General features: G+C 38.6%; 2 protein-coding genes and 1 non-coding gene across 3 annotated transcripts in view; 1 reads left to right on the top strand and 2 right to left on the bottom strand.

Moving 5' to 3' along the window:
* Window positions 1–24,908, top strand: part of PRIM2 (DNA primase subunit 2) — a 330,305-nt gene that overhangs the window by 262,202 nt on the left and 43,195 nt on the right. The window contains exons 11-12 of the mRNA XM_037732630.1: window positions 1,589–1,762; window positions 1,861–1,972. Coding sequence (XP_037588558.1) covers window positions 1,589–1,762; window positions 1,861–1,972 — 286 coding nt within the window. The remainder of the gene's footprint in view (window positions 1–1,588; window positions 1,763–1,860; window positions 1,973–24,908) is intronic.
* On the bottom strand, window positions 1,556–3,541 carry LOC108291579 (60S ribosomal protein L10-like). The gene has a single exon (XM_037732631.1). It carries the CDS (start codon window positions 2,098–2,100, stop codon window positions 1,639–1,641), a length of 462 nt encoding a protein of 153 aa, XP_037588559.1. The 5' UTR covers window positions 2,101–3,541; the 3' UTR covers window positions 1,556–1,638.
* On the bottom strand, window positions 2,001–2,135 carry LOC119468622. The gene has a single exon (XR_005197341.1). It is a non-coding gene; the product is annotated as a small nucleolar RNA SNORA70 (small nucleolar RNA).

Raw genomic sequence — 24,908 nt, 5'->3', positions numbered from 1 at the left:
GGTGGAATCATATGAAGTTGCTGTTAATGTAGATCAAAAATAGTACAATGTCATGGCAGTTTCACATAGCTCCATCTAATATTTATAGAGCTATTTGTATGTCCTGGGCATTGCTGTGGGTGTTTAAAGGTATAGAACTTAACAAAATAGACCAAATCTCTGTTTTCCCAGAGTTTGCATTCTCATAGAGCCTCCAGCCAGACTGCTCTCTTTACCCTAGAGTCAGGTATACCCAACTACCTGCTCTCTATCTCCCCTTGAATGCCAAATAGGCTCCTCAAACATAACGTGGACCAGACCAACCTCCTGGTGGATGAACAATACACTTAGATTTTCTTCCTGCCTTGTAGATAGAAATCAGGGCTTAGAAGGACCATGAATGTATGATCTAGCCCAAGATCCATCTTTTCATGTCTTTCTCACTGTCAAGTTAATAGGCAATAAATAAGGTAGTAATTTCTATCACACTAAATAGTGATTTTTATCTGTGGAATTGTAAAATGTACCCAGACATGAAAATGGAGGCTGGTAGACTGCTGAACACAACTATGATGTATTTGCTTTTTATAATGCATTGCGACAAGCTATTCTATATCCTTCACTACACATAGTAAATAGCTGAGAGGTGTTATGATTCGGTAAATGAGCTCTGGATAGGGAATCAACAGACCTAGACTGGAGTTGTAGATTTGCTATGGAGAGACTCTGTTATTCAGCTGGCCATCACCAAATAGAAATAAGTTAATTATTCCTACATACTTAAATGATATTGTGAAAAGAAATGAGGTAATGACCAAGTGGGTGGAAAATTTACTCCTGAGGAGTGAGAATTAACATATAAAATATAGGTAGTTTTAATACTCATTTTAATTCAATCTGTATTTTTTTGAATAAGGTATTATAGACTTCAAAACTTTGGATACATTTTAAAGTGTATTAAATTGTCTGTTTTTTTTTTTTTTTTTTTTTTAAAGATGGAGTGTTGCTCTTGTTGCCCAGCCTGGAGTGCAGTGGCATGAGCTAGGCTCACTGCAACCTCCGCCTCCTGGGTTCAAGCGATTCTCCTGCCTCAGCCTCCCAAATAGCTGGGATTACAGGCACACAACACCACACTTGGCTAATTTTGTATTTTTAGTAGAGATGGGGTTTCACCATATTGACCAGGCTGGTCTCAAACTCCTGAGTTCAGGTGATTCACCCGCCTTAGCCTCCCAAATGCTGGGATTACAGGCGTGAGCCACCATACCCAGCCTAAATTGTCTGACTTAGTCTCCACTCAGTTTATTTTTCCCAGCTGTTCCTGTTCTTTTAGCCATACTTATGATAATATGCCACTGATATTTTAATTTTTTTTTTTTTTTTTTTTTTGACGGGGTTTTTTTTTTTTTTTTTTTTTTTTTGAGACGGAGTCTCAGTCTGTCACACAGGCTGGAGTGCAGTGACACGATCTTGACTCACTGCAACCTCTGCCTCCCAGGTTCAAACCATTCTCCTGTCTCAGCCTCCCAAGTAGCTGGGACTGCGGGTGCGTGCCACCATGCCGGGCTAATTTTTTGTGTTTGTGTGTGTTTTTTTTTTTTTCGGACAGGAAGTAAATTTATTGGTTCATATTACAAGGGGACAGCACAGTGGAAGCCCTCATGAGTACAGGGCCCGCCACTTGTCCAGAGAGCCACGATTGGGGATGTACTTAACCCCACAGCCATCTGGGATGAGCCGCTTCTCAGCCACCATATCTTCAAATTCATCGGCATTGAACTCGGTGAAGCCCCACTTCTTTGAGATGTGGATCTTCTGGCGGCCAGCGAACTTGAACTTGGCCCTGCGCAGGGCCTCAGTCACATGCTCCTTGTTCTGCAGCTTAGTGCGGATGGACATGATCACTTGCCCAATGTGAACCCTGGCCACAGTGCCCTGGGGCTTTCCAAAGGCACGTCGCATCCCTGTTTGGAGCCTATTGGGGAAGTGCAAGGTGAGACACATGAACATATATCTGGAAGGCCTGTCTCCAAGGTCCCCTAGAGCAACCCATGCAAGAAACAGGCTGCATACACTGCCAAGGAAGCTGCTGTTTGCAGCCATTGCACACTGGTCCCCCATGAGGAAAGGAACCCAGTGGGCTTAATTGGCTACAAATTTTTTGTGTTTTTAATAGAGATGGGGTTTCACCATGTTAGCCAGGATTCTCTCAATCTCCTGACCTTGTGATCCTCCCACCTCGGTCTCCTAAGGCGCTGGGATTATAGGCATGAGCCACTGCACCAGGCTGATATTTTAATTTTTAAGTTAAATTCCTATAAATAAGTATGTGAGAGATTTGTTAGGATATTCAAATCATCTTCTAACATTTAAAATGATGTGCTTTAAAAAAATTTTATGTTGTAGAATTGGGGAAAAATGCAATTTGTTTTACCTACTTTTTCTATTAGCATATTTCCAGTGTATAGTTCATTCAAAGGGGGGATAGTGTGGCAAAACAAATTCAGTTTCTTAATGGTAAATCACATTAAAGTTCAGAAGTAAACAGATAACCTGAAGCCTGACAATGAAGTTTATATAGCTCTCCCTTGGTAGAGCCGTCTTCCTGCACTGCAGAGAACACAGTCCATCAATAATTTAATTCAGTTACATTTGGTTATAAGAAAGGAACCACTTTGTTTAGCGGTTTAATTCTGATTCTTTATCATAATTCACAGAGTGAAGTAACCTGTCGTTACTATGATGCCTATAACGTATCACTAAAAGGGAAAAGGGGGAATCATTTCTTTTCCGTCATGAACATTTTATTTCTCAGCTATTTTTATAGAGCTTGATATGCTCCTTCTTTGTATTAAATATTTATATGGTGTTTATGTAGGTAAATGGTTTAATGTTGCAAGGAAAAAACACTAAGACATCTGAAAATTCCCTTCTTATCTGTATTAGGTATCTTTGAACTGTGTAATAAAACAACTGTGCCTATTGAAGTTAAAACCTTTGTTATAAATTCATCTTTTTTACACTTCATATTGGGTAGCATAGCAGTATATTCTAATTTGTGTAGTTTTATAAGACTTGCTGGATGTCACAATAAATTTAAATGGCTTTATTTAAATATATAGAAATTTGCCTTTTTGACGGAAAAGCATGTTTCCCCAAAACTGCATATTTTAAGCAAATTGAAAATTGCCACTAGATTCTAAATATAGCCTCTGCTGTTTTTTAGCATTGCTGCCACTTTAAAATTTGACTCTAGTTTTAGAAGAGATTACTTCTGTTTCTTGGGTGAATACATGCCTGTGTGCATCCTCATGGTAACCTGGTAGAAAGAATAAAGACTGAACAAGTCATAACAAGGTTTCAGTCCTGACACAACATCTTACTGTGTGCATTTGAACATTTCACTTAATCTTTTGAAGTCTCAGTTTCCTAGGCTGTAAAATAGGGATATTCATACTACCTTTGCCGAGTTGTTAGGACAATCAAATTAGGTAATCTGTGTTGTACTTGGTCATTGCTTGGTACATAAACTTTTGTTTTTGTTTTTTGAGACGGAGTCTTGCTGTGTGGCCCAGGCTGGAGTGCAGTGGCTCGGTTTTGGCTCACTACAACCTCTGCCTCCCGGGTTCAAGTGATTCTCCTGCCTCAACCTCCAAGTAGCTGGAATTACAGGTGCCCACCACTGTGTAGGCCCAGCTAATTTTTGTGTTTTTAGTAGAGACGGGGTTTTACCATGTTGACCAGGCTGGTCTCAAACTCGTGACCTCAAGTGATCCACCTGCCTTGGCCTCCCAAAGTGCTAAGATAACAGGCATGAGCCACCATGCCTAGATAGAAACATTTTATTTGTGAAAAAAGTTTAGACTAATGGAAAAGTTAGAAAAATAGTACAAAGAGTTATATACAGTCTTCACCAAGCTTCTCCTAATATTAGCATCTTGCCACAAACATTATTCACCTGTCGGAATCAACTAATTAACATTGGTACAATACTGTTAACTAGAGACTTTATTCACATTTTACCATTTTTCTCACTGTTGTCCTTCTGCTGTTCTGAGATCCAATCCAAGACTCCACATTGCATTTAGCTGTCATGTCTCCTTAACCTTTTGTAGTCTGTGACAATTTCTCAGTCGTTTCTTCTCTTTTCATGATCTTGATGCTTTGGAAGGATACTGGTTACTTTGGGTTTGTCTGAAGTTTTCTCATGATTAGATTGACGTTATGCATTTTTGGCAGGACAGGCATGATATTCACTTCTGATCATATCCCTCTAAGGGCATGTGATACCAATACTTATTTATAATGATAACTTATTATTGGTGATACTAACCTTGATCACGTGGTTAAAGTGTTATCTGCTGGGTTTCTCCACTGTAGAGTTACTATGTTCTCCTCAGAACATCTTGGGGGACATACTTTTAGACTATGTAAATGTCCCATTTCCCCACTGATTTTTGGCATCCCTCCATAGATCTTGCCTGCAAGTATTATCGCTAAGGTGCTCTAAAGGTTATTTTCTATTTCCCCCATTCCATCTATGTTTATTATTGGAATTTTTCTGTAAGGAAAAGCTGTCATTTCCCCCCGCCCCACCCATTCGTTTTTCAGTTACTTATGTTAAAATACTTATCCACATTCATGGATATGTATTTTATTCTATGGATTATAATCCAGTCTTTGTTGTTGATTTTGTTGTCCAGAATGTTCCAGCTTTGGCCACTGGGAGCTCTTTCAGGTTGGTTCCTATGCTTTTTTGACACACTGGCAACCTCCTTTTGAGCACATCCTCTCTGGCACCAAGAGATGCTTCAGACTCATCTTGTATTTTCCCTTCCTCAGTCCTGAAATCAACCACATCTCCAAAAGGCCTTGTAAATGTGCTTAAAAAAATAAATTAGCCATCTGTCACCTAACATACATTTTTTCTAATTCTTGATGTAGCTTTTTTTTTGGATACATTTCTCTCTTAATCTCCTTCAGAAGCAGCCCTTAGGGAATTTAGTCTCACCAAGTGTGAACTATTGGTTCCTGACCTTTAGAAAAGAAACAAACCCTTGCTTACAACAGGAGACTATAGATCCATATTTTTTTTGTCCTTGAAATTGTACACGAACAATCTGGCTTGTCACAGTAAATTAAAACTTCAGCTCATCACATTTGTCATTTCAATGCATGGTATAGTCTTCTATTATTTATGGCTACTTTTAAAAATTTTATAGAATTTTGTTCTTTTGGTTGTCTGTTATGTAGTAATGCTTAGATGACTAGAAAAGAACATGTAATCTAATAAGTGAAATATCTCAAGATATTGTTGTGACTTTGTGAGAATCATTTAATCCTTCAGCAATTTAGTTTAAGAGTTATTCTGGAGCTAATTTGATAATTGACAGAGTAAGTAAAAGTGTGCTAAAGATCTTGTCTCTTTTTCTACAGTTTGATTCATTTTTAACATGGATAGAAAAATATATATTTTAATATGCTATGAGCAACCACTAGAGGGTAGCCTTGGGTAACCGGTTACTCATTTACTGCTTAAGTTGTCCTGACACAGAAAGATTGAAAATAAAGGTGGGCATGGAGAGGGAGGGTGCAGATAACAGCAAGTGGAATTTAAAAGAAACTTTTAAATGACAATATTATACAAAGTACAGTACAAGGAGAAAAGTATTAAAATGGACAAAGTTATAGTTTTATATGTGATAAAAGGTATAGTCTAGTAATATAAGACAATTATAAACCTTTATACATCCAGAAACGTTCTGAAATATATCAATATATAAAAATATTTAAGTATTTATATAAAAATGTTATGTATTTCTTAACATTTATAGTATTAAGGCATTATATCTTGTAGTCTTCCTGGTAGCTCTTCAAAACCCTAGACTTTGCTGGGTGTAATGGCTCATGCCTGTAACCTCAATACTTTGAGAGGCCCAAGACAGGGTTGCTTCAGGCCAAGAGTTTGAGACCCGCCTGGCCGTCATAGCAAGATCACCTGTCTACAAGAAATAAAATAAATTAATTAAAAGTTTAAAAACCTTAGATTCATTGCACATAATATTTTTACTAGGTTACAAGTAGTGTAGGGGAGAAAAGATATTTTTCTCACCTATCTTTAGGTTCATGGCTGAGGCCCTGTAACAAAAGACAGATTAATAAGATAAATGCATACAAATTTACTTAATATAGTTTTTACATGACATGGGAACCTTCATAAGGAAATGGAAACCCGAAGAAACAGGAAAAACTATTTTTATGCTTGGTTTGATGACAACTGGTTATGGGGAAGTATTATAAAAGGGATATAATCTAATAAATTGGGGACCACCTTGCAAGGCCTATTTGTTCATATTCTTCTCTGTATCCCTGTGTCTTGAAAGATAAGGATATTTCTTTCCTCCGGGGCATCTCTGGAATGAAGTTCTTACTCAGAGGGAGGTCAAAGAATTCTTTCTAGGTTTTATAGCCTGCTTTAGGGGAGAAGGGTCAATCATGAGAGTGATTTTTCTTTCTTTGCTAGTTCTTGAAATGCCAAAGTGCCATATTTTGGGATAGCATGTCTTGAACCTCATTTGTAATATCTTTGGACATCTTTTTGATGATCACATTAGGTTTTTAAAATTCTATCAAAGTAGTCAACACTTGAAAACATTCACTGTGGATTACAGTAGCCAGATAAGGAATTCTAGAAAAACAACAATATGTTAAAAAAAAACAATAGGGTGAAGAAAATAAATCTGGGAAAATAAGCAAATAGGGTGAAACTAATCCAGCAGAAATGAAAAAAAAATTGCATTTAATTCTTCAAAACATTTTTAAAAATCATAATTCCTGTTTCTGTGAAGAAAAGGCAGTTTCTCTCTAGATTAGCTCTGATCATCTAACTTTTGTGCAGTCTCTGATTGCAGACTTGGATGATGTTTCAGTTTTCTTGTTTCCACGGAGTGAAAAGACCATTTATTCAAGCTGAGCCAACTATCTTGAACTAGCAAATTCTACATCACTCAGCCAGCTCCTGTGTTTTTATGATGATATTTGTTTTATGTTGGCCCTTTACTACTGAGATAGAAACTAAATTCATCACCTTTTGAGGATTAATAAATCTAGTTTTTCAGGCTGGAAGCATGTGATTAGTAAATGTTTTACTTTATAAGTGAAGGGTTGTCTGTGGTTTCTCAAATTTTGGCAAATTGGAAGTTTAATAAATTTTCATTACTGTTATGTCAGTGGCATTCATATCAATGAATAAAGCAGATTTTTCTAAAGTAAGGTTGAAAATTTTATCATTAATGTATCCTTACTAGTGGGCAGACCTGTCTGAACAGATAGCTGATTAAAATGACCTACTGTAGAAATCACCCTGACCATTTCCTCCAGGTTGAATTGTTGAGGGCCTCTGTTTAAATAGTATGTTAAGTTATAGTATTTGGGGCAGGAAGTCACTTGCTAAATCTTTTTTGGCACTGAAAGTTAACCGAGAAATCATAAGATTAGCATTTAGTCCTCTGGTAGGAATGACCCTATGAACATACAGTACAAAAAGGACTGCTAACAGTTCAGCCAAGTAACCATTTATTGAGCAGCTGCAATTGACTAGGCTTTGTACTATTGTACTATTCACAGGGTTTAAAGACATGAACAAGAGATGCATGAACTGGGCAATGCAGGGTCTAAGGCCTCCCTGGGACTACAGGCATGGGGCAACATGTCTAGCTAACGTTTAAAATTTTTTGTCTCACTATGTTGCCCAGGCTGGTCTCAAACTTCTGGACTCAAGCAGTTTTCCTGCCTGAGCCTCCCAAAGTGCTGGGATCACAGGCATGAGCCACCATGCCTCGCCCTAAGGTTCTTTTTCTACCTCACCCTGCAATTTAAGGTTAGACCCTCTGTTCCTTGTTTTACTATAAAATAATGGCGGCACTAGGTAAGATCTGAAGCCTGCTCCAGCTTTTAAATCCTAATTCTAACTGATAAGAAAACTGAATTTCCTAAGGCTCCAGATCCAGTTGCTAGTTTAATAAGCAATGGCATGTTCTGCATCATTTCCTTTCCATTTATATACTTCCTTTTCCATTTTGTACTTAAGTTCCTTGTCATGTCCTCAACTTGATAATTATAGGGGATTGGAATGTGAGGAAAACTGGCCATTGGAAAGCATACCGAAACACTGTTTAGTATTTTTTGGTTCAGATTTTTGACTTCAAGTTTGCCATATTTTATTATTCTAAAGTTCTGTTAAATTAGAAACCAGATAAATAATATGAGTGACTTGTTAGAGTTACCATTTCTTTAGATAGTAGATACTTTTCTCTGGTTTTCATTGGAAATCGTTGGAATCAGAAACATTTTGCTTAACTGTGGTTCAGCGCCACTTGCAGATGACCCTTGAAGCAACTGAATGAAAGTGGGGAAGCAGCCTGTAGTTGGATGGATAACTGATAGTTGGTTATATGTGTTCATTTCTTTTCTCCATTTATAGTTTTATAATATTTTCTAGACTGTAGAAGACTAAGATTTTAATTTCAGCTTTCTCATTAAGTAACTGAAATAACTATACACCTGACTTCTCGAAACCTTAGTTTCCTCATTTATAAAATATAAATATCTAATTTGCACACCTTACAGTTGGTGAAGAGTTCAGGAAGAATCATCTTGGAATCATCTTATTAAACACTAAAGATCTGTAGAAATGTAAGCTACTGTTGTTGAAACATCACTGTGTTACCCTGTTTTTTTGTTTTTTTAATAACAGTAGTGCATTTGTACTAAATTTCCCATTAGAAATTTAGAAATGATACTCTTTAATAAATTTCTGACAATATAGTTAGAATGATGCAAATCACACAGCTGCAGGTGCGAACTGCCCTCAAATCTTGTTTTCTGAGTCTATTTGGGAATAGTGAATAAGATGAAACAAATCCACTACCACTACCCAGCCTACCTCTAGTATTCCTGAACAGATAGCTCTTCATTTTCCTGTAATGATTATGGCTGAGCTTTTGATACACAGCTGACCTTTCTTTTGATCTATTGACCTCACTGAACGTGATCTGCCTAATGAATGGCCACATCAGTTTATATAGGGTTATTCTGTTTAATACTTACTCTGTGGATTTTTGGCATTTCACTATTTCTTTTCCATTTTCTGACAACTGTGTGGTCAATGAAAATGTTAAAACTGTATCTCGACCTTGCCCCAGGAGGAATTTGAGAAAGAAACTCTGTATACTCTGGAGTTCAGAACTGAAAATGTTCTCCATGGCTTTAGGGGAACAGATTAAGACATGGAGATGAAGAACATATGTCTTGCTTTTTTGGATGGAGCCTTTGTAATCTGTGAAATTTTTAATTTTTAACACTTTTTCAAGGGCACTCCTAGGAGTCTTCAAAGATATATTTGATTGCAAAATATACTTATACACTATTTTATAAATTTCACCTTTCAAAAATGGCACTAGTCTGTACAAATTTTATACAAATAATTGTATCATACAATTATAATATATACTTATAGTTTACAAAGAGACTGAGGTAACTTGTAATTGCCTAACATAATTTAGCTAGTAGGTGGCAGAGTTAGAACCAAAATCTGTGTTATCTCTGTAACACCTTGCTGCTTCGTAAGCCTGTGAAACATTCTCACCAATGAGAAGTGAATTAACTCTTACAGAGCAGAAGAGGGAATATTTAATACACCATAGGAGGTAATTTGCTGAATTAGAGTAACAGAAACAATGTTTTCCAGCTGCGTTACAGACTTCAAATTGCTTAACTGATTTTTTTAAGGTCCTATGAGGAGTTAGAGGGAGTAACTAGATGCAGGTTTTTCTAATGAGGAAGCTGGAGGCAAAACATAAGTAATTTAAGTAATATTAAACAACACACCAGGTCTGACCTACTCAAGATAGCTTTTCCTAGCTAATAGTAAAACTGACAACTTTGATAATGTTAGTAACTTTAAAGTATTGAATGCTTACTATTTTTTTAAAGAAAAGTAGAGCTGGACAGTACAGTAGCTAAAGTGATAAAAACAGATTTTATTCAGGACCTATTGCAATAGAGGAAGAGAGACCTCAGTAGACAACTGGGCTTGATTCTGAATACAGCATAGACCAGTGGGGATTTAGAGCCAAAGAGCAAGTTGGCATTAGTGGATGAAAAATTACGGAGAGGAAAGAAACTTAAGGAGTGTGGGGATTCTGGTTAAGCCAACCTAAAACCATGCTTGCTGAAGACAGGCTGAGTGATGAGATACCAGCAGGGCTATTGGAGAGTGCAGGGATGAGGAATTTGGTTAGATACTGAGCGTGATGAAATATTGAGAGTGAGCAGTTACTGAGGGTAGGGGGTTCTCTCTAAACTGACTACAAGATTCTTACTACAACTGTGCTATGCAAAACTGAAACCAAAGGTCAAGGCCTAGTTGAGAAGAGGATTCCGACTAAAGCTTGGTCAAGGAGCGCATCTTGTCAGTTGCTCCTTTTGTTTAAGAAAATAAAGCATTATTCTTTTCTCTCAGGAATCTAAGTCCGTCTTGTGTTCAGTTTCTTTTCAGTAAGGACCAGCTGAGCCATCTGTTGAGACTTGGTGATGGTCTTGAGATCATGGATAGAACTTATGCCCAGTTCCTGTACCTGTTCTAAGTCACCACCTGGGTAACCAAGATCACCTACAACAGAACCTATGATGTTCTGCATGCCTCTTTTGCTCTCAGAGTGAGAGTGAGGTGAACTGGAAGGAGTGGGTGATTGTTTTAAAGATAACTTAAAAAAAGGAAACAAATTGTGAGGAATCGAGTACATGAAGAGATTAGTAACATGAGAGAGTTAGCAAGATCCATTCTTGTTGTCTGGTAGCAACTAATAGGTTTGAGTTCCACAGATAACATAAGAATCACTGGGAGCTAGCCAGGAGTCATGAGTCGTAAGATAATTATATGATGGCTGAAGGTGACCAAAGAATAAACATTTTGATGATTGACAAAGGATTTGTTGGAGGTGGACTGTGTGTAGTTGGCTTGGGTCAGAGAAATCGAGAAGGGAAATGGGGACATTTCTATTCACATGAGGGATGCCCAGGAACCTGTAGTGGCTTGGAGGCTTTATGTTGGATTTAATGATGGCTGGAGAAGTGTAATGACAAATGCTTGTTCCCAGAAAAGAACTGATGGTAAGATTATGATGGAAGTGGACATGACCCTTGCAAGGATAGACTGGAGTATATTCAGGGGTTTTTCTCATGAGTATCTGGTTTAAAATGGAAGAAAAGAGAGGGAAGGTTATAGCAAAACAGGAATTTTGATTGCTCACAGGAATCTTGGAAACGCAAGATGTGCCCACAGTAAAGGGAGGACAGTACCCTCAGTTTGTGGTGTTATAGGAAGTGGTGACTAGTCCACCCCAGGCTTGACAAGGTTCTGTGGATGAAATAGTCTTGCTAAAAGATAAGGAAAAGGCAGAGCTGGGGGAGAAGAAGGCGCTGCTAAATTTAGGGACAGAAAAATATAAGAGAAGACTAATCTCAGATGAGGAAAAGTCATAGTGCAGGCTGTGAACCTTGAAGGTTCAAAAGCATCTTTGGGTAAAGGGTCTCAGACTACTGGGTCTGGGGATGACTCCCTAATCATGGCATAGAGGAGTGAGGCAATCACCCCTCTATGAGAAATTAGGTATCCACATCCTTTAATAGCCCACAAGATCCATAAGCCTCTCAGTTATTTTGTTTCAGGAAGAGGAAAATGATGAATAGTAGAAGCTCTGCCTGTGAAGATAATTTTACCTGCAGCTGAAATACCATGACCCAGATATTGAACACACAGAATAATTAAACTTTTCCTCTAGAAACTTTGTGGTCCTTTCTTGCTGCTGCCTTAAGAAAGTATTCAGTGTCCTAAAGGGAGTTGTCATAACTGAAAGTGCTTAGGAGGAGGTCATTTACATAGCAGATTAAAGTGGAGTCTCCTGGGAATTTTAAGTCCATCAAATAGGTGCATGAGAAATATGTTGCGCCTTAGTAAATTGTTGGGGCATAACAGTACAGGTGTATTGTTTATTTTCCCAGGTGAAGGCAAAGAAGTAGTGAGATTCTTTATGAAGGGGAGTGTTATAAAAGACAGAACACAAATTGATCACCATGAAATATTGCTTTTTGGAAGAGATAACAGACAGGATAGTGTTAGGATTAGGCACCAAGGGAAATCTTGATTTGAGGATATTATTGATAAATCTTGGAAAGGAACTGATATCCTTTCCCACTTGACTTTTTAATAGCCAAATGGGAGTAATGCATAGATTAGAAGTGGGATCTTAGGCCGGGCGCGGTGGCTCACACTTGTAATCCCAGCACTTTGGGAGGCTGAGGTGGGCGGATCACGAGGTCAAGAGATCGAGACCATCCTGCCCAACATGGTGAAACCCCATCTCTACTAAAAATACAAAAACATTAGCTGGGCATGGTGGCACGCACCTGTGGTCCCAGCTACTTGTGAGGCTGATGCAGAAGAATCGCTTGAACCCAGGAGGCAGAGGTTGCAGTGAGCTGAGACTGTGCCATTGCACTCCAGCCTGGTGACAGGGCAAGAGTCCGTCTCAAAAAAAAAAAAGAAGTGGGGACTTATGTCTAACACACCTTTCATTATCAGGGAAGCAACCTTTAGTCCTTATGGTTGTAAATGATATTGGAGCATCATGGGGAGAGGCAGGGAAGAATCTGTTTCTATCTTATATGGGTTCTGTATCCCATATACCTTAGAGAATTTTAATAGTTTGCTTATATCTTCATTTTAAGTAGATAGGTTGAAGTGGGCAAAGGAACTGTCTGCTTGGGAGAAGTCAGACAAAACCATTAGGGGACATAGACATGAATGGAGAACTCAGGGGCCTGTAGAAAGAGTCTAGCATGAATTTTTGTATATCCATCCATGAGAGATACTTTCCACACAGGTTTACTGGGGTAGTGGCTGAGTAGAAAATTATCTTGACCTTTAAGAGGTCCCATAGAAATAGGATGAGCTCAGGGCAAAGCATCAAAACCCACCACTGGTAAAGTTTGGTGACTCTGGGGAATGGGACAGGAAACGAGGTATTGAGGCTAGAATGTGTTACCCTGGTATTGATGAGAGATGTGGTAGGATGCCCTTTAACTTGTAACATTTTTTTCTTCAATCAAGTTTAGTAGTAGTTGAGGGCATTGGGACATTTACACCTCTGGAGGAAAATACACAATTCTCTGGTGAGGGGGAACTAGGGTTTTTCCCTCCTCTTGAGCACGGGGCATTTCCAGGACCAGTGTCTTTTTCCTCACGATATCAGCACATTGTTGAGATCACTGGGAGCCTTCATTGTGGATCTTGCTGTGAGTTAAATTTTATGAGTGCCATAAGCTTGCATTGTGTATTTTCCAATGTTTTTGAAATACTATTATCATATTATTGGGCTAATGTCTGGAGCCTAGATATGTATACATTTTGTTAATATTATTTTTTCTGTAATATGTCATGGAGCTCTGGCCTGAAACCATTTACAAAGATTGCACAGCTTCAGCAGAGGCTGTCTGGAAAGTCAGTTCCACCCCCCGAATGGTCTTTCCATGTTGTCTTTAATTGATGGTGATAGCCACAGTTTCATTAGTTTGTTATTTTCAATGTTAGATATGTGACCAATCAATTGTAATGGGATAGAGTTGACAGAAGGCTCCTAGTAATTTCTTACTTCTCTCAGGGTATCAGGGTAGCCTGAGACCCTTGAAGATTGTCAGAAACAGTGGTCCATTTAGCTTTTCAAAGCAAAGGGAGGCATTTCTAAGGCCAACTAACAGGCATATAAGTTGATTTAAGTCAGGGAATCACAGAGAGTACGCACCTAGAATGATTCTAAAGTTTTCAACAAACCTTTCTGTTGCCTTTCTATGGTCAGGAAAGTATTTAGTGATAGGATGTAATTCCAATCTAGACCAAGGTTTAAATGTTCTCTCTTCTATTTGAGAACAGGTACTGGCTGATCCTGGGCTTCACCTGAAGGAGATGGAGGCCAGTGAACCTTATGGTTACAGGGAGGTGAGGGGTAGAGGAGGGGGCAGATGGTGGAAGAGACTCTGGGAGAGAAGGCTGTAAAACACAGCTGGGAGGAGAATTTGGAGGTGCTATTGAGAGCTCTAGGAACTTTACCGAGTCGGAAAAATTTTTCTAAAGACAGTGTTAAAAAGCCTCAGTAGTTTGAATGAGATTTCAATTATTTAGCTGTTTTGGCTTCCTAATACCAAGTGAAATAAGCAGACCACTGTGCATCCAAAAGTTTTGTTCTTTTTTGCTCTAGGGCTCTTTTTAGATGGACTAATTTGGGGATATACCAGGAGCCCCAGAAGGGCCACCATAGTTGAGGAGAGTATTTGGTAAGGTTTTGCCAGTGAGAAAGCAAGCAGACAGTATTAGAATTATTGTGGCAAAGCAGGAGTTTGAGGTGGTGAGGTTTCAACTGAGAAGTTGCCATAGGAGAAGCAAGATTAAATACACAGAACAGAGAGGCCTCATAAAGAGCAGGGAAAAAATTCCAGCCCAGGAGTTGTGGAGTGGATCCTCACTGGAAAAAAACAGCTAGGGAAAGTCCTCATCCCAGGAGGCAAAATTCCAGGAAAAATTTTCCAGCCAAGAGCCAAGCTCAGGAGTCAGGGAGTGAATGTCTACTTGACACAGTGAACCCCAGAAAGAAAGGCTTCTAGGTGAGTAGATGCCTTTCAAACCAAGAAGTCTGAGCCTCTGACCCAGCTTCAGGCAATGTAATCAGAACCTTAATCAAAATCTATCCTCACTGTGCTTCAATGAACATTTAACTGGAGCACTGGATACTGGTGTCACTCACCACCAGATACCCGGAAAGCATGCAGACTGAAGGCAAAGTCTTGGTGTGAGCTGAGAGACTGATTATTGTGTCCAAGGGTCCAATGGTGGTTCAGATCCAGATCTGAATCATGGACCAAAAACTGTTAAGGAAAATCAGAGATAGTGGTTAAAATGGTAAAAACAGACTTTATTCAGGAAAAGCTGCAATGGGGAAGGGATTACAGTATAGAATTGGGCTTAATTGCATATAGAAAGCATGGACAAGCAGGGATTCTTAATTCCAAATAGAGAGCAGGGTAGGGTTGGGGGGTCAGTGGATGAAAAATTAAGAGGAAAGAAACGTCACAAGTAAGGTGATTCTGGTTAAACAGAACTAACAGGATTCTTGCTGCAGGTTGGCCAGGTGATAAGATACCAATGGTGGCAGTGAGGAATTTGATCAGATGTTGGGGGTGATCTCAATATCGGGGGAGTTCTCACTAAACTGACTTTGTAAGATTCCTGTTACAACTGGGGTATGTAAAGAGGAACACACAAGTCCAAAGGTCAAGGCTTAGATGAGATGAGGATTTAGAAGAGCCTGACCAAAGTTTGGTCAAGGAGAGCATTTCATCACTGTGTGCAGGACCCTATACCAAGTACTTTATGAAAATGAGCTAATCCCTAAGCCTTTTTTACATAAAAGAGAACTGTTGCAGAGAAGTTTAGTAACCTGTTGAAGGTCACACAGCTAGCATGTAGTAGAGACAATATTTAAACTTGAGTATCAGATTTCAAAGCCCTTGGTTTAACCAGTAGGATTTACTGCCTCCTGGACTCCCTGGGGCCTCCATATCTCCTTCAGTGTGTTGTTTGGTTAGAATATGTGTGATGTTCCAGTGATCTCTAAGAGTTAAACTGTGTTTGAAGTTAAGAGTTAAAGGGAAGTATTTGGAATCTATAGGTGACTGATTAAAAATTTATGCATAGTAATTGAGCAATTTAGTTACATAAGAATTTAGAAGGGGGCACTGTATACTAAATGCCTGTAAAAACATTCTGGCTATTAAAATTATACATAAGACTTTAAGACAGTACTCAAGACAATATAATCAATAGGTCAAAAAATTACAGCAAGAAATTGTGCTAAGAAAAGCCCATAGGATGGTTTCATGCCCTTTTCCTCTGGCAGGTTCATTTATATGTGTGACCCTGATGCTGAGCTTGAGTTTCTTTTAGTACTTATTGTAACTAATCTTCACAGGACCTGCTTCTAATGATTTTGGTACGCTAAATTCTGGGCACTGGTGAGTAATAATGAGGTCACTTTGTAGTTTAGCAGACTCTCCCTTTCTTTCAATATGTAAATTAAGCTTCCAAATTCTTGCAGATAAGAAACACCTGTCACTAAAAAAGGTTAAAATGTCTTCCTTAAGAAATGTCATATCTGGCTTTTATTAAAAAGCCAAAAATTAATAGGTGATGGGGAGACTGTAGAGAAAAGGGAACCCTTATACACTGCTGTTGAGAATGCAAATTAGTTCAGCCCCTGAGGAAATCCCCAGTTTGGAGATTTCTCAAACTAAAGCCCAAGAATCTCATTACTGGGTATATACCCAAAGGAAAATAAATTGTTCTACCAAAAAGACATCTGTGCTTTTATGTTTATCACAGCACTACACAATAGCAAAGACATGAAATCAACCCAGGTACCCATCAAAAGTGGATTAGATCAAGAAAAAGTGGCACATATACATCAAGGAATACTACACAGCCATAAAAAGAACAAAATCATGTCCTTTACAGCAGCATGGATGCAGCTGGAGGTCATTATCCTAAGTGAATTAACACAGGAACAGAAAATCAAATACTGCATGTTCTCACTTTTAAGTGGGAGCTAAACATTGGGTACACATAAATATGGGAATAAAAGACACTGGGGACCTAGAGCTGGGAGAGAGGGAGAAGAAGGGTTGAAAAACTACCTACTGGGTACTTTGTTCACTACGTGGGTGATGGGATCATGAAAAGCCCTAACAGCTTCAGGCACTATAACTGTGTAACAAACCTGCATGTGTAAGAAAATAAATTTTAAAATTAAAAATTTTTAAATGCCATATCCTTATGGTGATTTCTGCACACACACATATATATGGCTCCTTTCCCTCATTTCAGTAAAGAAGATGTTATTTTTCAATATAAATCTCTCTGTAAAGGATACATTCTAACCATTCTCACTTTATTGTTTAAGGCAACCTTGCATAATGAAGTTTTTGTTGCTTTGAAAATAGGAGTAGCAGACCAGGGATGGTGGTTCACACCCTGTAATCCAAGCACTTTGGGATGCTGAGGAAGGTGGATCACCTGAGGACGAGACCATTCTGGCCAACGTGCAACATGGTGAAACCCCGCCTCTACTAAAAACACAAAAACTAGCCAGGTGTGGTGGAGGGTGCTTGTAATCCCAGCTACTCGGGAGGCAGAGGCAGGAGAATGGCGTGAACCTGGGAGGTGGGGTTGCAGTGAACCAAGATCACACCACTGTTCTCCAGCTGGGGTGACAGAGCAAGACTGTCTCAAAAAGAAAAGAAAATAGGAGTAATATTTAGTCTTGTGTTTTTTTTTCCTTCTAAGAAAGACTTTATTTTAAGGAAGACCATTCACTGTCCATCTCAGCGAAGAGATGTTTACATCATAGTGTCTGAATAGCTTTGGGCATAAATACTTTAAATGTAATAAGGTCACTGGACTCTGGTTGGGCCTGGGATAGAAGACAAAGTTGTGAAAGAGGCTCTGAGGATAGGGTTGGAACAGGATAAAGATGTGCCTGCTTTATAATTTTTCTTGAGGTCAATCATTAACATAATGCCTCTGAAAGTAACCACTGCTGTCTTTGGTAGAAATGTGTATTGGTGTATTGCCAGTACCACAGCTGGGATGTCTGGATTAATTTGGAAGGTGGCAAACTGCTACTTACCCACCTTCAGACCTGTCTTGACTTTCTGTCCTTTCCCCACACTGAATGGAGTGGGCGGGAAGAGCCTAGACAGAAATGTATGTTTTCCTTTTACTTCTTTCTCTCTCTCTCTCTTTTTTTTTTTTTGGAGACAGAGTTTCACTCTTGTCACCCAGGCTGTAGTGCAGTGGGGCCATCTCAGCTCACTGCAACCTCTGCCCCCTGGCTTCAAGCAATTCTCCTGCCTCAGCCTCCCGTGTAGCTGGGATTACAGGTATGTGCCACCATACCTAGCTAGTTTTTGTGTTAGAAGAGATGGGGTTTCACCATGTTGGCAAGGCTGGTCTCGAACTCCTGACCTCAGGTGATCCACCCACCTTGGCATCCCAAAGTGCTAGGATTACAGGCATGAGTCACTGTGCCCGGCCTTCCTACCTCTTTTTATATCGAATGCTTTGAGATTTTCCTTTGAGTCATGGTTATGAAGACCTAGAAAGTATTTGCTAAAAAAATATCTCCCAGTGAGTACAGTTTCTGTACAGTATTTCTCGAATTTGAAAATTTGAAAACCAGAGATGACAATTTGTATGATAAGTACACGGATAGTTTGAAAGCCAAGTAAGATCCATGTTTCATTTATTTTTATTTTTTTCTTGTTTCCAGTAGGGTGGGAAAGATCCAAATTTTATACATATGTATACAAAGGCAGTAAATACATTGGAAAGAAGAGGGAAGTTAATACTTCTGGCTTTTCTCTTTGAGAGAGATTAGCTTTCCATTATTTTAACAGAATAGCTTACCAAAATGGCCTTTCCCTATTTTGTGATGAACATATAGAAACCTGGTATCTAAATTCAATTCCTACCTAAAAGTTTTCACAAAAAGATTGATTGTAGTTCATGGTTTATGGCTACAGAAACAAATAAAAGCTGTTTATAAAAGGTTTGCTGGAAATTTCAATGTTCTTGTTTTCACCAGTGAAATTAATGATGACTTGAAAGTTTTTCTTCTTTTCTGAAAGTTTTCTTTTAGTTGAGATGCTGTTTGTTTCCCTGGTTATTGATTACTTGTGGACTCCTAGCAGCTGTGACCACATAAACTAAAAGTTTCAGCATTCTCTTTTTAATAGAAATTGGCAAGCTGATTCTAAAATTTATATGTAAATGAAAGGAGGTAGAATAGCCAAAATAATCTTGAACATGCACAACTAGGACTTACTTATCTTTTAAAGTTACTTTAAAGCTATTGTAATCAAGACACAGTGGGTTATTGGCAAAAGGATAGACATATAGATCAATGGGATCCAATTGGATCTGATCCAGTCAGAGTCCAAAAATAGAGCTACACATATGTGATCAAATTTGATGAGGATGCCAAAGTGATTTAATGGGAAAAAGAAAGCATCTTCAACATATGGTGTTGGGAAAGGTGTTTCTCCACATGCAGAATAAAAAAGAACTTTGATTCCTACCTTGGGCCACAAACAAAAATTAACTTGAGATGAACCGGGACCTAAACTTAAAAGCTAAAGCATTATAGCTTCTAAAGGACAACATAAAAATATATTTGCTATTTATATTATGATACAGAGAGCACTACCATTAAAAAGTTGATAAATTGGACTTCATCAAAAATAAAAACACCTGCTTATCAGAAGATAACATCAAGTATATAAGTATTTGTTACACCTATACTTGACAAAAGGCTTATGTCCAGAATATATAAAGAAATATTCAATTATAGAATAAGAGAAGGCAATCAAAATTTTTAAATGGCAAAAGATTTCAACAGACATTCCATAAAATAGGGAATATCACTGGTCAAAAAGCACATGAAAAAGTGCTCATCATCATTAGTCATCAGGGAAATGCAAAGTGAGATACTATTGCCTACTCACGAGCATGGCTAAGAGTAACAAAATTGATAATACCAAATGTTGAGGAGAAGGTGGAACTCTAAGTGATTACTGGTGGGGGTATAAAATAGTACAAGTACTCTGAAGAATTTTTGGCAGCAATTCCACTTCTATGTATTTATCCCAGAGAAATAAAAGTATATACTTATAGAAGTTATATGTAAGAATGTTCGGCCAGGTGCAGTGGCTGGTGCCTGTAATCCCAGTACTTTGGGAGGCCAAGGCAGGTGGATCACCTGAAGTCAGGAGTTTGAGACCAGCCTGGCCAATATAATGAAACCCCGTCTCTACTAAAAATACAAAAATCAGCTGGGCATGGTGGCATGCGCCTGTAATCCCAGCTACATGGGAGACTGAGGCAGGAGAATCACTTGAACCCAGGAGGTGGAGGTTGCAATGAGATTACATCATTGCACTCCAGCCTGGGCAACAAGAGTGAAACTCCGTCTTAGGAAACAGACAAACAAAAAAGGAATGTTCATGGCCACTTTATTGAGAATAGCCAAAAACTGTAAAAGCCCAGTGTGTATGGTAGAAAAAAAAACAATTTTCTCCTACTATACTCTCAACAGAGTTTTAACATCATGTAGGCTGAGCATTTATTAACTCATTTTCCAGCCCCCTCCTTTTCCTCAACACGGAGAGTATAGTGGCCAGATGTGTGGATTTTTCCCACACTGACCAGTTCTCTGACAGTAGCTGGAGAGCCTATGTTCAATTTACTTTTGACAGTAACCAGAGTTAGGGCAGCTCTATCATGGATTAAGGGCTCAGTCTAAGACTGTGCCCTACTTGATATACCAATTGCCAGCAGTAGGTTCCCAGATTACCCACCATTTCTGACCAGTTTGGCAGCAAGTGGGAGGTTACCACAACCCCCTTCTCAGGTTTAGTAATGTGCTAGAGCATGTCACAGAACCCTGGGGAACACTTACATTTATCAATTTATTATAAAGTTTATTTTAAAGGATACAGGTGAACAACCAAAGAAGTCCTCTGGGTAAGTTATGTGGAAAGTGACATGCACCTTCCGTGCCCTCTCTGGGTGTTGCATCCTCCCATCACCTCCATGTTTAGCACCCCAGAAGCTCACCAAACCCTGTAGTTTAGGGATTTTTTTTTTTTTTTTAGATGGAGTCTTGCTCTGTCCCCCAGGCTAGAATGCAATGATGGGATCTCGGTTCACTGCAACCTCTGTCTCCTAGGTTCAAGCAATTCCCCTGCCTCAGCCTTCCAAATAAATGGGATTACAGGCGCCTGTCATCACGCCCGGCTAATTTTTGTATTTTTAGTAGAGACAGGGTTTCACCATTTTGTGATTTGGGGCAGGCTGGTCTTGAACTCCTGACCTTGTGACACACCCACCTCAGCCTCCCAAAGTGCTAGGATTACAGGCGTGAGCCACCGTGCCTGGCCAATTTAGGGATTTTTATGGAGGCCTCATCACGTAGGCTCAGCATTTAGTAACTCAATTTCCAGCCCCCTTCTTTTCCTGGAGGATGGGATAGTACGGCTGAAAGTTCCAGGCTTCTAATCATGGCCTTGTCTTTCTGGTGACCAGTCCCCATCCAGGAACCCACCAAGAGCCCCCTCATTAGAACAAAAGACACTCTTATCAATACCCAGGAAGTTCTGAGGGAATAGCAGCTCTGTCAGAAATTGGGGCCACAGACCAAATATTAGAACAAAAGATGCACCTAGCATCCTTCTTGCTCAGGAAATTATTAGAGTTTTGGGAACTCTATGTGAGGAACCAGGGGCAGGGAACAAATACACGTTTCTTATTATATCACAGTATCACATCCAGGTGTCTATCAGCAAGAACCTAGATAAGCAGTCTGTTATATCCATACAGTAAAACACAGCTCAGCAATAAAAAGGAACAAACTGCTGATACATGTAATGGCATGGATAAATCTCAGAAGCATTAAAGGACATGAAAGAAGCCAGACACAAGACACTTTATACTGTATGATTCCATAGATATAAAGTTACAGAATAGCTAAAGCTAATCTGTGGTGAAAAAAATCAGATCAGTAATTGCTTCTGGTTGTGGAGGGAAGGGAAGAAAGAATGTAGAGAAGCAAGAAGTAATTCTACAGGTTGATGGAAATGTTCTACATTCTGATAGGGGCATGGGTTATATGGGTATAGTCACTTGCCCAAACCAATCAAACTATAGACTTAAGATATGTGCATTTTACTATATTTAAATTATAATCTCAAATTTAAAAATCTCACACAAAAAATAGCAAAGTATTTTCCCCTCTCTTATTCTGACTCTCTCATTCCTTTAAAGTATTGGACAGCCCAGTCCCACTATACTGAGCCAATTTCTGAAAGAAAAGTAAAATTTATTATTTTTTAATGTATCTACTATACTCTTTAGAAGGCATAATTTAAACCCTTTTACAGTCTTTGTTGTTGTTATTATAGTGAAGAATAAAAGCTATCAAGAAGAACAAAACAGAACAGCAGTGTAAAATTGGAATGATTTGGCAAGTTTTTGAAGTTATTTGATCCTGATAAGTTAAAATCCCTTGAGGCACATTTATGCATTCATCCTTCCGGCCAGCTACCAATTATTTGCTTTTTCATTCAAGTGAAGGTTATTGAGCACCTCCTATGAGTAGATGTTCTATCAAATACTAAGTGCATGCTAGGATGAGTCCACAACCAAGTCCCTGCCCTTAGAGCATTCCTAGTTTAGAAGTGATAAATACAAAAATAAATTCTATTGCAACAAGAAAGGTGCAGCACTGTACAGACTGCTGCTGTGCGTTCTTTTGAGGAAGGAACGTCTTCTGCCTTGGGTGCTTGGGAAGATTCCACAGAGGAAGTGGCATTTGCGCCAGTTTGTATGAATAGTTAGAGTTGTGGATAGGAGTTGGAAGGAGGAGGACCTATTAAGAAGGTGACTAGATATTTAGTTGAATAGTTCAGTGAGTCTTTTATCCTCCTAAACCTTTAGGTAAAAGTTCTGTTAATATCTACTGACAATAGAAGTCTTTTGCAGTAGCATAGTCAGTGTTTAAACTTGGACACCAAAATATTTTCCTTTTTTCCCCTCACCAGTAGCAGCTAATGTTTATTGAGAACAAAGGATGTGACAGGTACTCTGCTTAATATTTTAATTTAATCTTCATAGCAATTTAATGCATTAATATTACTGTCCCTAAGGAGTAGCAAAATTTAGGATTGAAATAACACCCTTTATGAATGAACAGGCTGGGAATTCTCTCCTAGGTTTCTTTGCCTCCAAAGCCTGGGATCTTCAAAAAGCCTACTATTTGTGTGTTGCTCTTAGTATGAACCTAGAGAAAGAAAGCTAAGGGCAGCTCCAAAGTGTCTTGGCGTCACTTACAAGAGGGGGGATTTACCTGCTTTCAAAAATGTGGCCTGCCCACCTTTTGTATTTCTTTTAAGTTTCAGTTCATTGCCAGTATGTATAATTATTTATAAACTCAAAATAATCTGTTTTATTTTTATTCCTATCTACATAATACTTTTTTGGTATTATGCTTAGTAATTTCATGTATGAAAAATTGCTAAAGAATCATTCTCTAAGCTTTCTAGAATATTCATTTTATAAGTTAAAGGATCATGGCAGCAAAAACTATAAGCTCTTTATAGCCATTTTACTCTAAGTATTAGACTGAGAACCTTGAGGAGTTTGCTCTTTGAAAATGACTTGTTATTTGGGCAATCTGGCTTCTCACTATTTAACAAGTGTTGCTTCAGGTATCCTGTAGGAACATTTGATGTCCTCCACAGCCACTCACAGCTTCTGATAATTTTGTTTGTGAAAGCCTTGATAGATCCCTGAGTGGTAGTTTAAGATTGTGCTCTAGTATAAAAGTGGCAAAGTTTGTCTTTTAAACAAACATGTATTTTTTGTCAGAGTAGAAGATACAGTTTTGGCTAAATCTGTCATTTGCCATAGTCTAAAATTCATTTTAGAAACTTGGTTTTAAGTTTATAATTTTTGCCCAAATGACCACTTAACATAGGACACCTACCCTAATCCCTTCCTCTTTCCCAGGAAAGTTGGGTTTTTGTCCAAGATTCCACCAGTATTGATTATTTCCTCTTGCCAGATACCTTGTCAGAGGTACACTGTCTGCTTTTGGTTGATCAATGGGGTATGGGTTGTTATGTCAGGTGGGTGTCACCTAGTAGTGGAATTAGAAAATCATCAACCAAGGGCCCAGCATAGTGGCTCACATCTGCAATCCCAGGGCTTTAGGAGGTCAAGGTGGGAGGACTGCTTGTGGCCAGGAGTATGAGACCAGACTGGACAACATAGGAAGTCCCTGCCTGGTGACACACACCTACTGTAGCCACAGCACTCAGGAGGCTGAGGTGGGAAGATCACTTGAGCCCAGTAATTTGAGGTTATAATGAGCTGTGATTATGGCATTGTACTCCACTCAGGGCAACAGAGCAATATTTGGTCTCTAAAAAAAGTTAAAAAATAATTTAAAAAGTCACCAGCCATCAGGCATCGGAAAACATTTAATGGAAGCAGAATAATGGGATGATAGCCTTCCTAATGCTATGGAAGACCAAGGAGTACTTCACATTCACATAGTTCATTTTTTTTTTCTTCATGCATGCTGGTACTGAGGTGGTTGCAAAGATCTAACAGACAGATGTTACCTGAAGGAGTTTATGGTCCTGGAAGAACTAATCACCTTTGTGAATGTGTGATTAATAGAAAATAGCATGATAACCTGTCATAAAAGAAGTATAGTTAAGTGCCATAAAAATCAAATATATTATTAAGATAAATCTTCTAGAGAGGTATAGATATGAGTATAGGTAAAATGCTATTGAAATATGTAGGAAGAAGAGATTACTTCTGATTTTAGACTTTAAAAGGAAGTGTCATTTAAAATGGAGTCTGAAAGAGAGAAGTTATATCTTAAAAAGATTTAACTGGAAGCCATTATTTTTAAATAGATTATTATTTCTTATTACTAAGAAAGTGTGGTATTATGGAAAGAACATGGGCTTTGGAATGAGACTTGTCTGTACATGTCTACCATTTAATAACTGTCACACACCACATTGCTTCATTCTTTGAACTTCAGTTTTCTTAAGTGTAGCACCATAGAAGAGTTGTGATGATCTAAATTATTAGATGGGATTATATATATTTGTGTGTGTGTATATATATATATACACACACACACACACACACACATATATAATTTTTTTTACACCTGTATAGAGTTTAT

This window comes from Cebus imitator, unplaced genomic scaffold, assembly GCF_001604975.1.
Source record: "Cebus imitator isolate Cc_AM_T3 unplaced genomic scaffold, Cebus_imitator-1.0 Scaffold460, whole genome shotgun sequence".
Taxonomy (NCBI): Eukaryota; Metazoa; Chordata; class Mammalia; order Primates; family Cebidae; genus Cebus; species Cebus imitator.
Note: the sequence above shows the minus strand (reverse complement) of the source record. Positions and strands in the feature narration are given on the sequence as shown.

Coding starts and splice junctions, on each gene's coding strand:
- LOC108291579 (XM_037732631.1), bottom strand. CDS start 2,100: ATGGGGGACCAGTGTGCAATGGCTGCAAACAGCAGCTTCCTTGGCAGT.